The sequence below is a fragment of the Poecilia mexicana genome, unplaced genomic scaffold (assembly GCF_051168715.1).
Source record: "Poecilia mexicana isolate PSO_F unplaced genomic scaffold, ASM5116871v1 scaffold_3, whole genome shotgun sequence".
In the NCBI taxonomy this organism is placed as follows: domain Eukaryota; kingdom Metazoa; phylum Chordata; class Actinopteri; order Cyprinodontiformes; family Poeciliidae; genus Poecilia; species Poecilia mexicana.
Genome location: NW_028263372.1, coordinates 36,017,698 through 36,033,467, shown reverse-complemented (window position 1 = coordinate 36,033,467; position 15,770 = coordinate 36,017,698). Strand labels below are relative to the sequence as shown.

General features: G+C 40.9%; 1 protein-coding gene across 5 annotated transcripts in view; it reads right to left on the bottom strand.

Moving 5' to 3' along the window:
* LOC106925395 (uncharacterized) overlaps positions 1–13,751 on the bottom strand; it is a 35,284-nt gene extending 21,533 nt beyond the window's left edge. For 4 of the 5 annotated variants that reach the window (XM_014999706.2, XM_014999707.2, XM_014999709.2 and 1 more), the window contains exons 1-15: positions 13,586–13,751; positions 10,613–10,671; positions 9,579–9,746; positions 9,200–9,337; positions 7,825–7,941; positions 7,566–7,721; positions 7,306–7,485; positions 7,115–7,237; positions 6,931–7,044; positions 5,707–6,013; positions 5,509–5,624; positions 4,519–4,636; positions 4,359–4,450; positions 4,125–4,284; positions 722–828 (exon numbers count right to left, since the gene is read on the bottom strand). In XM_014999706.2, coding sequence (XP_014855192.2) covers positions 722–828; positions 4,125–4,284; positions 4,359–4,450; positions 4,519–4,636; positions 5,509–5,624; positions 5,707–6,013; positions 6,931–7,044; positions 7,115–7,237; positions 7,306–7,485; positions 7,566–7,721; positions 7,825–7,941; positions 9,200–9,337; positions 9,579–9,746; positions 10,613–10,657 — 1,941 coding nt within the window. In that variant the 5' untranslated portion in view covers positions 10,658–10,671; positions 13,586–13,751. The remainder of the gene's footprint in view (positions 1–721; positions 829–4,124; positions 4,285–4,358; positions 4,451–4,518; positions 4,637–5,508; positions 5,625–5,706; positions 6,014–6,930; positions 7,045–7,114; positions 7,238–7,305; positions 7,486–7,565; positions 7,722–7,824; positions 7,942–9,199; positions 9,338–9,578; positions 9,747–10,612; positions 10,672–13,585) is intronic. The other variant, XM_088004519.1, reaches the window with a different exon arrangement.
* Between the last annotated feature and the right edge of the window lie 2,019 nt (positions 13,752–15,770).

The window sequence follows — 15,770 nt, the reverse complement described above, 5'->3', positions numbered from 1 at the left end:
TTCACCAACTTCTCTGTTGTGTTTCCAGCTGTTGCAGAATTAGTTAATCCATTCATCTGATCAGATTTAAATCTTAGAAGGTCATTAAAGGAGCTGCTTCTCAGAGCAACACTGGGAAAATCGTTGCTAAAGGGTTAACAGAGCGGCTGTGTGTGTAACACACCGCAGTTACTTGATTGTGCTATAAAATAAACTATCTGCCTGGAAAATACATAATACTGCCCCCCCAAGATGAAAAGAAACCCAACATAAGTATTAATGTCTGATAATATTAATACTTCATGACACCTGGTCGTCCCTGCAGGTTTACTGATGAAACTACAGATGAAAACTAGGCTTTATGGTTAACTGGCATGTTACGTGATGTTCATCGCCCCTTTGACATAAATAAACAACAATAAAAATATATTACTTTAAAATAAATAATTATGGCTGACAATTATTTATTTTAAAATAATATATTTCTAATACTTTTAATTTTATTTTCTTAAACATTTAATCATTTAATTTTAAAGATTAAATAATTATTAATGAACAAAAAAATCAAAAGGCAAGAAAAAACATTTCTAAACACACAATGACAGTGTATTAAAATTGTATGTTAAATTTCATTTTCATAAACAATTAGCCATTATTTAATTTTTAAAAGTTTTATAAATCAGAAAGAATGATTTAAAATCAAAGGCAAGAAAAACTCTACAATAATGGAGTTGGCACCAACCTGCAGGCTTCGATGGGCCGGAGCTAGCAGCTTCTTGGCCCCAGGTCGGGCCAGCCCCCGAGCCTGAGCCAGCTCCTCCTCCAACTCCTGCTGCCGGGTGGCCAGAGCTGGATCGGAGCAGCCAGGAAAGAACCAGTCATCCTCAATCAGTTTTGTGCCACAGGGGAAAGGGGGGAGGACGAGTTTGTGGATGGAAGTGAACATTAGGGTGGACTGGACAGATGAGCAGAAGCGTGACGATGTGGACGGTGTTGGTGGTGAAGAATATGGAAATCACACACAGAAAAAGCTTTTTCTAAGAGTGGAAACACTGAGCAAAGAGGAGTGGAGCTGGAGGAGAGGTGAAAGAATCAGGGATGGAGAAAAATATGGATTTCTATGTCTGCAACACTTCATGAAGAGACACACCGCTCAAAGCCATGCACACCTAATTTGCATTGCAAAGGAAAACAGCATTCAAACATGTGGGAGACGGGCGTACGAGTGGCAGAGGGAGGAAGGACAGAGCCCGTCTTTATGAGTCACACTTAAAAGCCAACGCTTCAGCGCTGAAACGTGAAATCTGTGCAGATCTGAGAGGCTTCCTCAGGACGGGAGCAGGGCGGCGTCCGAACAGACCGCCGCAGACGGTCCCATCCGTTTTGTGCAGACAGGCTGCTTGGTAGGGTGGAGGGGAGGAAAGGTGGAGGGCAGATCCAAGCAGAGGGTGAGGCAGAGAGGGGACACAGTGTGTTCAGCCTGATTAGTGTGTGCACAACAAGCAGAGTTAGGAAGAGATGGAAAAGTTCCCGAAATCCGATGGGGTAAAGCGATTCAGTCTGCGTCCTGCTCAGAGTCAGAACCGACTTCAACCCAACTCCAGTTTATCTCAGGGGGTTTTATGTGACTGACCAACACAAATGAATGCAGATTTTTCAAAAGGAAAGAAAAACGATACAAAGCTTCCAATTAATTCACAATAAAAATCTGAAAAGTGTGGAGTGCTTTTATGTTCAAGAACCACCATTGGATGGATGCAGCAGCTTTGCATATTTTTCCCCAAATCAAATTGAAATATTATGAGAATGAAGTCATAATGTTATTTGAATAAGGTTGGATTATTACAAGAATAAAGTTATAATACTAAAATAAAGTTGTAATATTATGAGAATAAAGTTATAATAATGTGAGAATACGTTTTGGGTCTCAATCTGTTTGGTTCTGCATAGATCTTTCAATAATTTTGTAATTTCTGATGGTTGCAAAGATTTTCTTGAAGGTTATTGCAGTAAAGGGGGGAGAATGCAAATACATGACACACTTTTCTGATTTTTACATGTAAAAAAGGTGGAAATAATGTATTTGTGTTGGTCTGTCACACAGATTAACAAAAAGATACATTAAATACAGTATCCAAAGAGTAAAAAAGTCTTTAAAGGCATAGTCTGTGTGTTAGAGCAGACGCCCCAACTGCACTTAAAAGATGCAGTAATTTTACAACCAGTGACCTCTTACTCTTAATTACTTTTATATCAGTTAATATTTGGTCTTCAGTAACTGATAATGCGTCAGTTAAACACCAATCTGCCTGTTAGTAAGGATGAGAGCGAAGGATCTCTGTCTGAAGCATTTTACTCCTCAGTTAGTGCAAATCTTCCCAAACACTGAGACCAGGACACACTGCTGCAGCGCAACCATTAGAGTCCAGACAAACAGAAAAACCGGCACAGAGGACAAGAAGAGAGGGGAAATGGAGTAAAAACAGAGGGAAACTAAACGACAGACTCTGCAGCGCGGCCCGTCTCTGCACTGGCTGAAGCTCAACCCCGTAAAGCTGAGAGGAGCCCCAGGCAGTGCAGGGAGCCGGAGCTGCGCTGCAGGTGTGGAGGAGCCTGCATGCACAAAACTGATGGGAAACCGCTCTGAGTGGCTGCTCCCATCCCCGGAGCAGGGCGCTGGAGAGGGAGGCGGGAGGCAGCGCACGCTAACTCAGATCCCCCACATGATGACGGAGACGACAGGGGAAATAAAGAAACAGAAATGATGTTCAGTCAGACAACAGAGGGCAAGAAACACAAAAACACTCCACAGACTCTGGGCTCACTGAGACACGATGGCTGCAGCCAGAACGGACCTGCAGGGGTCAAACTCATCCTCACTTTGGGTCAAATCAGGTTATGAATGTTCTTAAAGGGCCGGCTGTGTCACAACGTTTTGATAAAACCCATGATTAAACTGTTTAAATATTAATAAATAGATGTTTTTTCATTAAGTACTTCTTAAAATTAAATCATATTTAGCATCTTTTCACACTGATCAGTCCATCCAGGATTTCACAACTGTTTTTGTGATTTTTGGCAAAGTTTCGTGGCGCTAATTTAGAAATTTAATTTAGACTGAAACAGCTGAAATACTGCCACCTACAGGAGGGAGTTAGCATCACTTAAACCCATTTCGAGCTGCAACTACCAAATATTTAAGGAATCGATTCTATCAATTATTCGGACGATTAATCAGATAAAGAAATTGCCACATTCTGCAGAACTTTTAACTCAAAATTAGAAATACACCAAAAGAGGAAAATAAACAATTTGTTTATTAAAATAAGAAAATAAACATTCTATTGTCTAAAATAATAGCATTTCCTTTAGTGAACACTTGATCAGTTGTAAATCAATTAATTTTTAGATTAACCAATTAATAATTGGATTACAAAAGATGCCAGTTGAAGCTCAAACTGGAGGAACTTTGGATAAAACACATTTACAGTCTTTATATTTATATTAGATGATATTTTTTGTACAATTTTTGGCTTTTTTCAAAGTCTGTGTATTTGAGTTAACGATTAATCGATTACTGATTGGACAATTATTTCTATAATCATTTAATTTCAGTAATTTCCCGGTTGGGATGAATAAAGTACTTCTAATCACAATGAATCCTATAAACAGTTTCAGCTCTGAACAAAATGTTTTAAGGCAATTTCTGCAAAAAAATAAACAAACTGCAAAAATCTCACAATTATGCATTACTGACAAAAAATCTGCTGATTTTTTGCATAAATTTCTGCAAAAAACTGGATGGACTGACTGACTGGTGTTTGTGTTTCTGTGTTGAATTTGTTGGTCAGGACAGAGAGGAGTCCTTATCAGGGAGGCTTTTCATTAATAAACCTCTCAATTAAAATGGATAAAATGGATTTTTATCCATTTTACCAGATAAAAATAAAGGTTAAGTAAATAAAAACATAAACAGCTTTGGCGGGCCAGATTTAGTCTGATGTGCTTTGTAGAGGTGAATGAGACTAAAATAAAAATGTGAGTTGCTGCGTTATGACGGATGACGGAGCAGGTTAGGTGTGCATGAGGTGAGCGGATCAGCAGAAGGATCCGGTTCTGGTTCCTATCCTGCAGCTGCCTCTCACCCTCTCGCTCCTCCTCCATGTGGCTGATCCGCAGCGCCATGGCCGCCCTCTCCTCCCGTTCCTCCCGGGCTCGGTCCCGGGCGCTCGCCGCCTCCGCCACCATCTCCTGCCACTCCAGCACCTTGCTCTGGGTGTCGTCGGCGCTGCCGGACTCGCTGGCCTGCAGACAGACGGCAGACCCGGTGAGGAGCGGGTCGGGCTTCGGCGGGTGAAGGCGGGGGTAGCGGTGCCGACCTGGGAGGCCGCCCTCTTGGTGAACTGCTCCAGCTCGGCCTGCAGCGTCCTCTGCTGCTCCTCATACAACACCAGCTTCGCCTCCAGCATTTCTGACGGGAAACAGCCAGATGTTCACGGCCTCCAGTCAGAGGAAAATCACCGGGTCCGGTCTCCTTACCGCTCTTCGCCCTCAGCTCCTCGTACTGATCCACCTTCCACTGGTTTTCCTCCCGCTCCTCCTCCAGAGCCGTGATCCGACCCCGGAGCGCCGTCAGGTCCGGAGGAGCAACGCCAGCCTTACAGGAAGCAGAAAACGTTTCATTTCCATCTGCTCCGTTTTACAGTTCACACATTTATCCACAGAAACATTTAATCAATTTTCAAGCAGTTTAAAGGTAAGTTTGAAGTTTTTCCTCCTCCAAACTTTGGGAATGAAAACAAAACAAATGAACTAAAAAATATCTTCAATTCCCAATGACATAGTTTAAGTTAATAATGTCTAGTGATAGTATTATACATTCTACAAAAGGGACAAGATAAACAAACTAAAATATAATATTTTTTCGTTTTGAAATGTCTCACCCACCTGAGAACAAAAAACATTTCAACAAATCCCCCAATTTCAAGAACTTTATCATATAAAATCCCAAAGGGAAATTAAATATCGTTGTAACTCATTAATTCAAAATGTACCTGAGTTATCATGGATGGTGATGGCTGTGAGCATTTATTACCTTATTCAACCTTTAGTTCATTTACACAGAATAAGTCATTGATCCATCAGTAATAAAACATGTTCATTACATGAAAACAAACTTTGAGCTAAATGATCTTCCTGCTCAAATGCTTAAACACAACATGCCAAATATCTATGAAAATGTTCCTGCTACTTTCTCTGGCATTTAGAAAATACAAATCATTTTGGAAATTCTGACTGACCTGAAACAATAAAACTTAAGTTTGATTCAACTTCAGTTGGTGAGAAAAATGTGTCTTTATTAGACGTTTGAAATATCTGGTTTCAGCTGTAAATAATATATAACTTTAGGCTTTACTCACTTTTGGATTCAACTTTATTGCTCAGCTGAACAGAAATGTCCAAACCTTGAAATCGCCTCATTGAAACGAGTTTCACTGCAGCTGCTGCAGAGGAAGCGTTAAAACTCACCTGGCTTTTCTTCAGCTCCTCTTCCAGCTGTCGGATCCGAGACTTGGACCAAGCTTTTATTTTCAGGAACTTGGCCTCTGACCTGCTGGCCTCTTCCGTTTTTTGCTTTGCTTGAGCTGAAAGAAAACAGAAAACTAATTAAACTAACAGAAACCATGAAACCAACCAGAGATGTTCCAGATCACCAGTTAAATGAACCTTCCAGCTCCGCCATCCTCTGGACGGAGGCCGGATCCGTCGGCAGGTTCCCGCTTCCTGAGGCCTCCTGGCAGACAGGTGGCGCCGCTGCAGGCGAGGCTGTGCGGCGCTCCTCCAGCTGCCCCAGCAGCTCCGTCTGCAGTCGCTCCATCTGGTCCTGATGCTGCGCACTCAGCCGCTGCAGCTCCACCTGGTGCTTCTCCATCAGGTCCCGCAGCTGCGCTCGCATCACGTGCTTCTCCGCCTCCATCTTGGACTCCAGGCTCTCCCGCTCCACCTGCAGCCGCTGGAGCCGCTCCGTCAGCTCCTGTCGGGTCAGAGAGAACCGACACCACGTGACCCAAAGTATTCACAGGAACCTTTCTGCAGTTATTCATTTTGCTACAAGAAACCATGATTTATTTCATCAGGATCTGATGAACAAGAAGCAGAAAAAGATTCCAATGTGGAAGGAAAATGATTTTTAAATTAAAATCACAAATTTTAAAAAAGGGAAATTAAATATTTTTAAATTAAAATAAAAAAATACATTTAAAAATTAAATGAAATATCTATCTATATATATATATATATATATATATATATATATATATATATATATATATGGAAAATAAAACTAAATATGCTAAAATAAAAAATGCATAAAATAAAAAAATGTAAAATATATACAAATAAAATAAACATGAAATAAAAAATACATATTAAATGAATAAATTAATATGTATAGGCCATTCAAACACAAGGATCTGCTTCAATCTCAGCCATCCCATATCATCTCCAGCTGTTTGTTCAGGGTGGATGATGGAGGGGGAACCATCAGCTCTGACCAGCCTCCCTGTCCCCAAAGCATCATGCTGCCACCACCGTGTTTCAGATGGTGTGTTCAGAATGAGTCCAGTTATCAGTCTATGTTAAACTGTCTGGAGCAACATCGTGTGTTTGCACTGGACTGACAGATGAATAAACATTCATGATACTTCTGTCTGGGTTTTATTTGTAAGGAGAGTCGAAACTTTTGAGGTCGACAGATTAAAAATGATGACAAAAATGGGACGATATCGATGATGAAGCATTACGGATTCTTACTGTTTATGAAAGTGTAAGAAGAGAATTACATTTACATAAAGTGACATTTATTGATGTCACTTCCCTTAAGGTAACCAAAGGGTCACAAGCTTGATTGCTCCTGTTTACTGGTTTGGTTTGGAGAAAGGACCTGCTGACCTTGATCTGCTGGTCCCTGCCGTCCACCTCTCCCTGCAGCACGTCGATGACCTGCGTCTTCCCGTTCAGGACCTCCTCCTTCTCATGCAGCTTCTGCTTCAGAGCCTTCAGCAGCTGGGGGGAAACAGGAAGTTAGAAGGAGTTTCTAAGCGTTTCATTGGACGGTGAGCGGCGGTGCCGGTACCTGCTCCAGGTCGGCGCTGGCGTCTGATTTGGCCGCCAGCCTGAACAGCTCCTGTTCGTGCATCTGGTTGATCTCCGTCAGCTGATTATCCTTCTGAATGATGATGTCTTTAAACGTCTGGATCTGAAAACAAGATGGCGGCGTTATTTCTGCCTCTGCGGCCTCAGTTTGAGCTGGCGTGTTAAACCTACGTTCTGCTTGAACATGCTCTCCTTCTGGCTGTACTGCTCCTTCTCTGAGGCCAGCAGCTCCTTCAGGCTGTCCGTCTGCTCCAGTAGCAGACTGTAACGCTCCTCTGACTCCTCCACCTTCTTGGTCAGGCTCTGTACCAGCAGCTGCAGCTCCTGCGTCTCTCCGCCGACCTCCAGCGCCTGAGAAGAAGACAGGAGTTAAAACATGTGGAAGCTTCCTCCATCAGAGAAGCAGAGCCTGGATGTCAGAAGAGCTTCACCTTCTGCTGCGGTGCAGCAGCTACAGGATGATCTGCAGCCAGTCCGGTCTGCAGGTGGACGATGTACGCCTCCTTTTCTGCCAGCCTCCTGTCCCTCTCTGTCAGCATGGCGTCCATCTCCTCTCCTCGCTGCTGCTGGACCTCCAGCTCCTTCCTCTGGAATCATTCAGGAATAATTAACGTCTACCAAGACGTCTCCCAAACAGAATAACTGCAGACAGAAATAACTGAGTTAATTTGGCCGGGGAATATCATCCACCTTGTTCTGCAGTTCTCCATCTTTCAGAGAAAGCTGCTGCTCCAGCTCCTCCAGCTTCTTCTTCAGCAGGACGATCTTCCCCCGACTGGCCTGCTCTCCTCCTCCCTCTGAGGAACCCTGAGGAGCAACAACTCATTCAGCCATCATCATCATCATCATGATCATGATGATGATCATCATCATCACCATGATCATCATCATCACCATGATCATCATCATCATCATGAAACTCATCATCACGATCATCATCATCACGATCATCATCATCATCACCATGATCATCATCATGATCATCATCATCATCATGATCATCATCATCATCATGATCATCACGATCATCATCATCATCATCATCATCACCATGATCATCATCATGATCATCATCATCATGATCATCATCATCATCATGATCATCACGATCATCATCATCATCATCATCATCATCATCATGATCATCACGATCATCATCATGAACATCATCATCATCACGATCATCATCATCATCACCATGATCATCATCATGATCATCATCATCATCATGATCATCACGATCATCATGATCATCATCATCATCATGATCATCATCATCATCATGATCATCACGATCATCATCATCATCATCATCATCACCATGATCATCATCATGATCATCATCATCATGATCATCATCATCATCATGATCATCACGATCATCATCATCATCATCATCATCATCATCATGATCATCACGATCATCATCATGAACATCATCATCATCACGATCATCATCATCATCACCATGATCATCATCATGAACATCATCATCATCACGATCATCATCATCATCACCATGATCATCATCATGATCATCATCATCATGATCATCATCATCATCATGATCATCACGATCATCATCATCACCATGATCATCATCATGATCATCACGATCATCATCATGATCATCATCATCATCACGATCATCATCATCATCACCATGATCATCATCATGATCATCATCATCATGATCATCATCATCATCATCATCACCATGATCATCATCATCATCATCATCATCACCATGATCATCATCATCATCATCATCATCATGTAAATAAAACAGATAAAAAAGAAGTAAATAAACCTGAAGACAAAAATAAACCTGATAAAAATAAAACCTAAGAAGTAAAAAAACAACTGGAGATTAAATATTAAATATGAGCAAAATACAACATTAATGTACTAGAATATGTAGTAAAATAACAACTGTAACATATTTTAAAGTAAAACTAAAAAATTAAATAGTAAAATCTAAATAATAATAATAAAAGGTAAACACCAAAACTGAATTAAATCTGTTCAGTTCATGTGTCTGCAGAGATCCTGGCTTTTCCCAGACCTTCTTGCTGTGGGTCGGCGTTCCGGCTTCTCCCTGCTGCTTCCTCAGCTCCTCCAGCTGTGATGTCAGAGACGTCACCTTGGCTTTGTTCTGGAGGCGGAGCTTGGACAGCTTGGCCTCACACGCCTCCTTCTCCCCCTGAGGCACACAGACGATAAATCACTCCAGTCACAGGAACAATCAGCTGCATTAAATGTGGAGGATAATCAATATTAATTAATATAGTTTGTCTTTGTTTTGGCGTTCAGGTCAAACGTTCACTGAGTTCTTATCTCACATCCCGTCTCCTAGTGACTGCTGGACTCTGCCTCCAGGGGTTAAAGGTTAACCTAATCCGGCACCAGGTTGTGGGCGGAGCCTGGAGGGGAGCCGCCCTCACCTTGAGCTGGTCGTCTTTGGAGCGAAGCGCGGCGTCTTTTTCCCGGATTAGCTCCTTCAGCTGGGAGACGAGCTGCTCCGTCTGGATCAGCCGCTCCGCCATTTCCTCCACAGGCAGTTCTGCAGCGCCAACAGAAGCTGCAGCAGCGCCGTGAGGGGAGCCGGCGCCCTGAGGAGGAACGATAAGACACACAGATCAGTCTGATTCTGGATGAAACTTTATCTAACCAAAGCATAGTACTAAGAACTTATTGATTCTTTATTCTGATTTCTAATAGAAATGCAGTGAAAATAATCAGAATAACTGACAGGTTTCTACTCTAACAGCTCCTTCAGGTTTCCAGACTTTAGTTTTTCATCCTTTTCAATATAAATGCTGAAGTTCCCTGAGAATTTATGGCAGATGTTGAGAGTGAGAAACATGCAGCAAACTTTCTACTTTACATTGAGCTTCAGTTCAAACTGAAGCTCAGGAATAAACTTCTGACTAAATACATACATTTCTAAATGCTGCTCTGAATAAAGCAAATACAGCATTTCAATATGCCTTTTCTCTTCTGATAACAACTGAACAATGTTATGAATGGCTGCCTTCATACTGAAAACAGCTGAATGGGATTCAAACAGGAAGTTGTAGCTCAGTAAAACGCACCAGCTCAGCAGTTTGACTGATTCCTGTTAATCTGGACATTAAGCTCAACGTTAACACAGATAAACCTGCAGGTATGATGTCAGAAATACCTGGAGCTTCAAAAGTTATCACTGTTGGTGAAAGCTGGTTGTAAAAATGCAGCAGATCAAAAGTATCAGATCATTTTAATGCTCCAGAACTGGAGAGCTGCCATCCTGCAGCGGTGCATTGCTGCTCCGAGTCGGAGGTGAAAGACTGGAGCTGATGAGGGAATTCACCATCTGGAGCAGAAATGCACCTACAATCTGCAGGACAGCTGAACCAAAGCTATAACTGAATGATATTTTTATTTCATTTTATTGCTCTTTTAGTTTGCTTTTAAATGATGTAAATGCAGGACTTACAGCAGAGCCGGGCTCTCCCTCTTCCCCAGAAAACCATTTCAGCATGGTTGATTAGAGGCCTGGAATACACACACACAGACACACACACACACACACACACACACAGAGACACACACACACAGAGACACACACACACAGAGACACACACACACAGACACACACACACACACACACACACACACACACACACACACAGAGACACACACACACAGAGACACACACACACACACACACACACACACACACACACACACAGGAAGTCAGCTTTCTCTTTCACATTCCAACAAAGGGCTGCTGTTCAGGTATTTCTAGGAGAAACAGACCAGATTAATCAGATTAACGTCCCGCAGCTCAAATAAAGAAACATTCAATGTTTTTCTACCCAGTTTGAATCATCCTTGTTGGTTTGAGTCCTTCATAAACCCTCAGCAGAGGCGTAGTTTACTGATCTGTTCTCACATGAAACAAACACATGGTTTTCTAAACTCAACTCATTTTGGTCTCAAACCAACAGCAAACAATATTTAATACATTAATATGGGTTAGGGAAGATGGACACTTAAATGGGGATTATTTTGTAATTGGTCCATTTTATGCTGTGTTTAAAATGTTTTCTTTCGTTTCCTTTTATGTGTTCTCGTCATTACAATTTGTAATCAGAAACGGATGAAATTGATAAAAACCTCAAAGGAAATGTGATTGGTGCTTCACTAGTTATTATTCCTTCTGGATGTTTAAATGAATTAATCTGATTCTGATGTCATTTCTGTCATTAATCCTCCTGTCCAAAATGCTTACACAGGAGTTACTGATGCTGATTATTATAAATGTTGAGAAAATTAACAAAGAGCCTGTCAAATATTTTTTTTTTCCAACACCAAACGTGCGTTCACATGGGAACGCGGCTGGACCATGAATCCATTTAACAATTATTTTCCATCTGTGGTTCTGGAGGAAGTTTGATCATTAACTTCCTTCTCTGATGCAGTTTCCAGTTTCCAGTTTTCCATTTACTCCCTCAGAGGCCCAAACCTTCACTCTGCTCATCACGTTCATGAAAGTTTATCTTAAAGGATCTAGAATTTATTTTTAAACTTTCAAACGAACAGCCAGCCGGTCGTTTCTCTTTGCAGCTGAACCAACAGTGGTGGCAGCATCATGCACAGTGTCTGGTTTGAACTTGTGCAGGAAAATAGAAAACTGTATATTTTTGTAATTCAATCCATATCAAATATCATAGATATATATTTATCATACAATCCATATAACTTTGTTTCTGTGACAGGATCCAAACGGTTCTCTGGAGTGAAACACCAGAGCAGCTAACAAAGGCTCTCATGTTTAAATATTCATCATCACCATGTGAGGGAATCAGATAAGTGACCTCAGCAGAAACGCAGAGGTCAGAGGTGAGCCATGTGGGTCATGTGACCGCTGGGACAGGAGCCAAGCTGGACAGAAGAAAAACTCCTGCAGGATGTTTAACCAGCTGCTGGTGGGATGACAAAAATCTCAGATATGAAACTAAATATATTCAATATACCTGCTGACTGGGTTTTAAATGTAAGGAAAAACTTTATTTAGATTAAAAATATCAAGTTTTTTTTTTTTTTTTTTTATACAAGCTCCTGTGAAAATATTATCTTCTTTTTTCTGGTCAAGCAGAGAAAAAGCAGCTAAACTATTTCCTATATCATCAAAAACAAACGGTCCTTTGTTGCGACTCATTTGGATTGGTTCTGACTGGTTCTGTTGAAGAATAATTCAATAAAAACGTTGCTGTTTGCAGCCTGGACCAGCAACATGTCAAAGTCTGTTTCTGGCAGGGAAGTCTGATGTTTTCTGCTCCTCTGCAGGATGGAAAGTAATCATCATCTAGTGACTGAAGGAAGCTCGGAAAAACAGAAAACAGGAAGAAACTGCAGCTGATATCATCAACCCCAGATTTTCTAAAAACTAGTTTCAATAATCAAAGATCAAAGCAATTTAAAAAGTAGTGCTTAAACGATAGCTTCATAGCTAAATTGTTGAAATGCAAGCTCTGCTTACGAATAGAATATGAATATATATGAATATTTAATTCCTGACGAATTGTTATGTCCCAGAAAACTAGCGTAGCAAGCAATAAAACAATTATATTTACAATATTAGTTCTAATACAAAATAGGGGACTTTAAATAAGCGTGAAAGCAGCCAGTAAGTAGAAACACACAATCATAAAATGTGGAAAACTACTGATCAACACCATTTTAAAATATTAAAATGGAGAAATAAAATAAAAATAAATAAACAGGCCATGGAATACCTGATGGTAATGTCTAATATTTTAACATTAATATTCCTCAGAAGGCTTTATTTTCTCTTTTTAACCAGCTTATGTAGGATATGAGCTGCCTGGTGAATCTTTCCAACTATTCCCCAGATTTATGGAAACATAACATTCCCGTTGAAGCAGAAACAAGCCAACCTGTGTCAGGACCCGAGGCCTGTTCAACACATGATCTGCCTCATTCATTGAGCCTGTTGGGCTGTCCAGCCACAGAGAGCAGACAGAAATCCGGTCAGACTGGTTCTGTCACGCAAAACCACAGCAGCTTAAACTGGTGCAGCTCTGACACGTTAAACTGGGCTAATCTCCGAGTTTATGAGGAGCAACAGTTAAAACCAGCCCAAACCCAGCAGAGCAGGAGCCAATTAAAAGACATTCCTGATCAGATTATGAACTGCTGTGTTATTTTCTTACTTCCAAATCCATACATTATATTTCATGAACACAGCACAGACGCCACAGATACACCTTAAAGCTTGAGCAACACGCACAGACATGTCAAGAGATTAAAACGCTGCTTTAAAACAAGCTAAGGCCACACACCGTCCAGTAGCTTGGAGCTAACTTCTTAGCTAACCATTTAAATGCCTCTCGGCTCCCCGTCGGCTCGTAAAACACGCAGGTTGTTCAGTTTGAAAGCTTACCGCGCTCACAACTTCATGAAGAACCCACCCGAGTCAACCCCTGGTCCAGAAGAGTCCAGCAAAGTTACATTTTATTACATTTAGAGTACAAATCTTCAACGGGACAGAGGTCTTGGACACATTTGTCAACAGTCTGAGAAACGTCTGCGCATGCGCAGTTCGAACAGGAAGAAGAAACCTTTTTATGCTTTTTCCATCAGCAGCAACAAAAAGAGATATCTCCAATAAATTATATTCGCATGGATCTAAAATGCATATCACATTGATACAGGTAAGGAATAAAGTCTTCTGTTGTCATTTGTTTTTCCTGCTATTTTTTTTCATTCATAACGTAATACATGAATCAAAGAAGCAATATTTTCCAGGAGAACTACATAGATATCATTTCCGGTTTTGCTTCCAACCTAAGAAGATTAAAACATTTTTGAAATTGCTTCCTTTTCATGTGAGTACACAATGAGAAAGTGCATTACTATACTATTATTTTATTAATTATTTTAAAAATGTCTCCTTGTTTTTCTTACTTTCACAAATATAAACGTAAGTAGATTTGTTCACGTTTTATTGTACTCTAAACAAAATGAATCAGCTATTCCTCTTGGATCTTTGAAGACGAGGGACAAAAAAATAGTAAATTGATATAAAATGAATGCATAATGTATTTTCCTTCGTCAGCATCCAGTCTTCAGCTTTGACTGACAGAATTGTGAGTCTGGTTGCCTTGCAGTATCAGAGGCAGTTTTGATTTATAAAATTGGGGTAAATGAGATGGTCAGCCTGTTTCATGGGCCTGCAGTTTGAGTAGGGCAGGGGTGTCAAACTCAGTTTCACTGAGGGCCACTTCAGCATATTGGCCCCCCTCAACGGGCCACATTGACAGTACAGATCAGGAGGGCATCCCTGCTAAAACACCCCAGACAAAAGGTTGACTTCCCTCATTCAGGTCTGTAGAGGCTTATAATGAGTCAGTGGTCCAGGTGTGTTAGAGAAGGAATGCATCTAAAGCTGCAGATGGTAGCTCTGGAAAACTAGACTTGGGCAGCCCTAGCATAAATGTATAAAAATACAATGTTAAAAATAAATTCAACACCTCATATTGTTAAATAACTGATTTTATGTATTGAAGTTTTAAATATTACATTTGAGTTTCCATGGATGTAAAATTACTGCTCAGTTTAAAAATTACAATATTTAAATCAGTGTTTAAAGGTAAGCAAGCAAATAATAAAAACAAGTCACATGGGCAGACATTATAGACTTTACGCAAAGATTTAGTCTCAGAGGCAACTGAAATCAATTAATTAAAAATCCTTTCTGAATATCATCTCTGAACTAAATGGGTCTTTCTGACCGGAGCTGACGGCGAGTTGAAGAGTTATGGACCGGACGCTTTGGAGCGTCTGGTTAGGAAGCGCATTACAAACCTTTGGTTGAAATGTAGTTTGTAGTCAATTCGTGCTCAAAACCCATTTTAAGTCAATCATTGGCCTATAAAATGCTGGGGGGCCACATGTGGCCCGCGGGCCTTGAGTTTGACATGTGCCTTACGCCACAGAACTGCCAATTGGTAATTGAAGTAAAGTAGCTTTGATTTCAAAGAAGCCGACATTGAAGTCGATTGGCAAATGAACCATCACCAAAGAGGAAGGCTCTTGTCTCACTGCACTCCAAGAGATGCAGAACCTACAAAAACTGTTTCTGTCTGGTTTCGAACCAGAGACATTTTGCATGTAAAGCAAACATGATAACCACTACACTACAGGAACTGAACTTCTTTGCTTTGTTTCAGTTTGAGGTTCCAAAGTTGATGATGTGAGATGCAACATGAAAATTTCAACTGAGGTTTGCACTCAGATGCCTGGATTCAGAGTACAGACCATGACACCACAGAGCCTTGTTCACCTTTAGTAAACACCTGTGATGAATAGAACATGCAAAATCTGTTTCTGTCTGGTTTTGAACCAGAGACCTTTTGCGTGTAAAGCAAACACGATAACCACTACACTACAGGAACTGAACTTCTCTGCTTTGATTCAGTTTGAGGTTCCAAAGTTGATGATGTGAGATGCAACATGAAAATTTCAACTAAGGTTTGCACTCAGATGCCTGGATTCAGAGTACAGACCATGACACCACAGACCCTTGTTGACCTTTAGTAAACACCTGTGATGAATAGAACATGCAA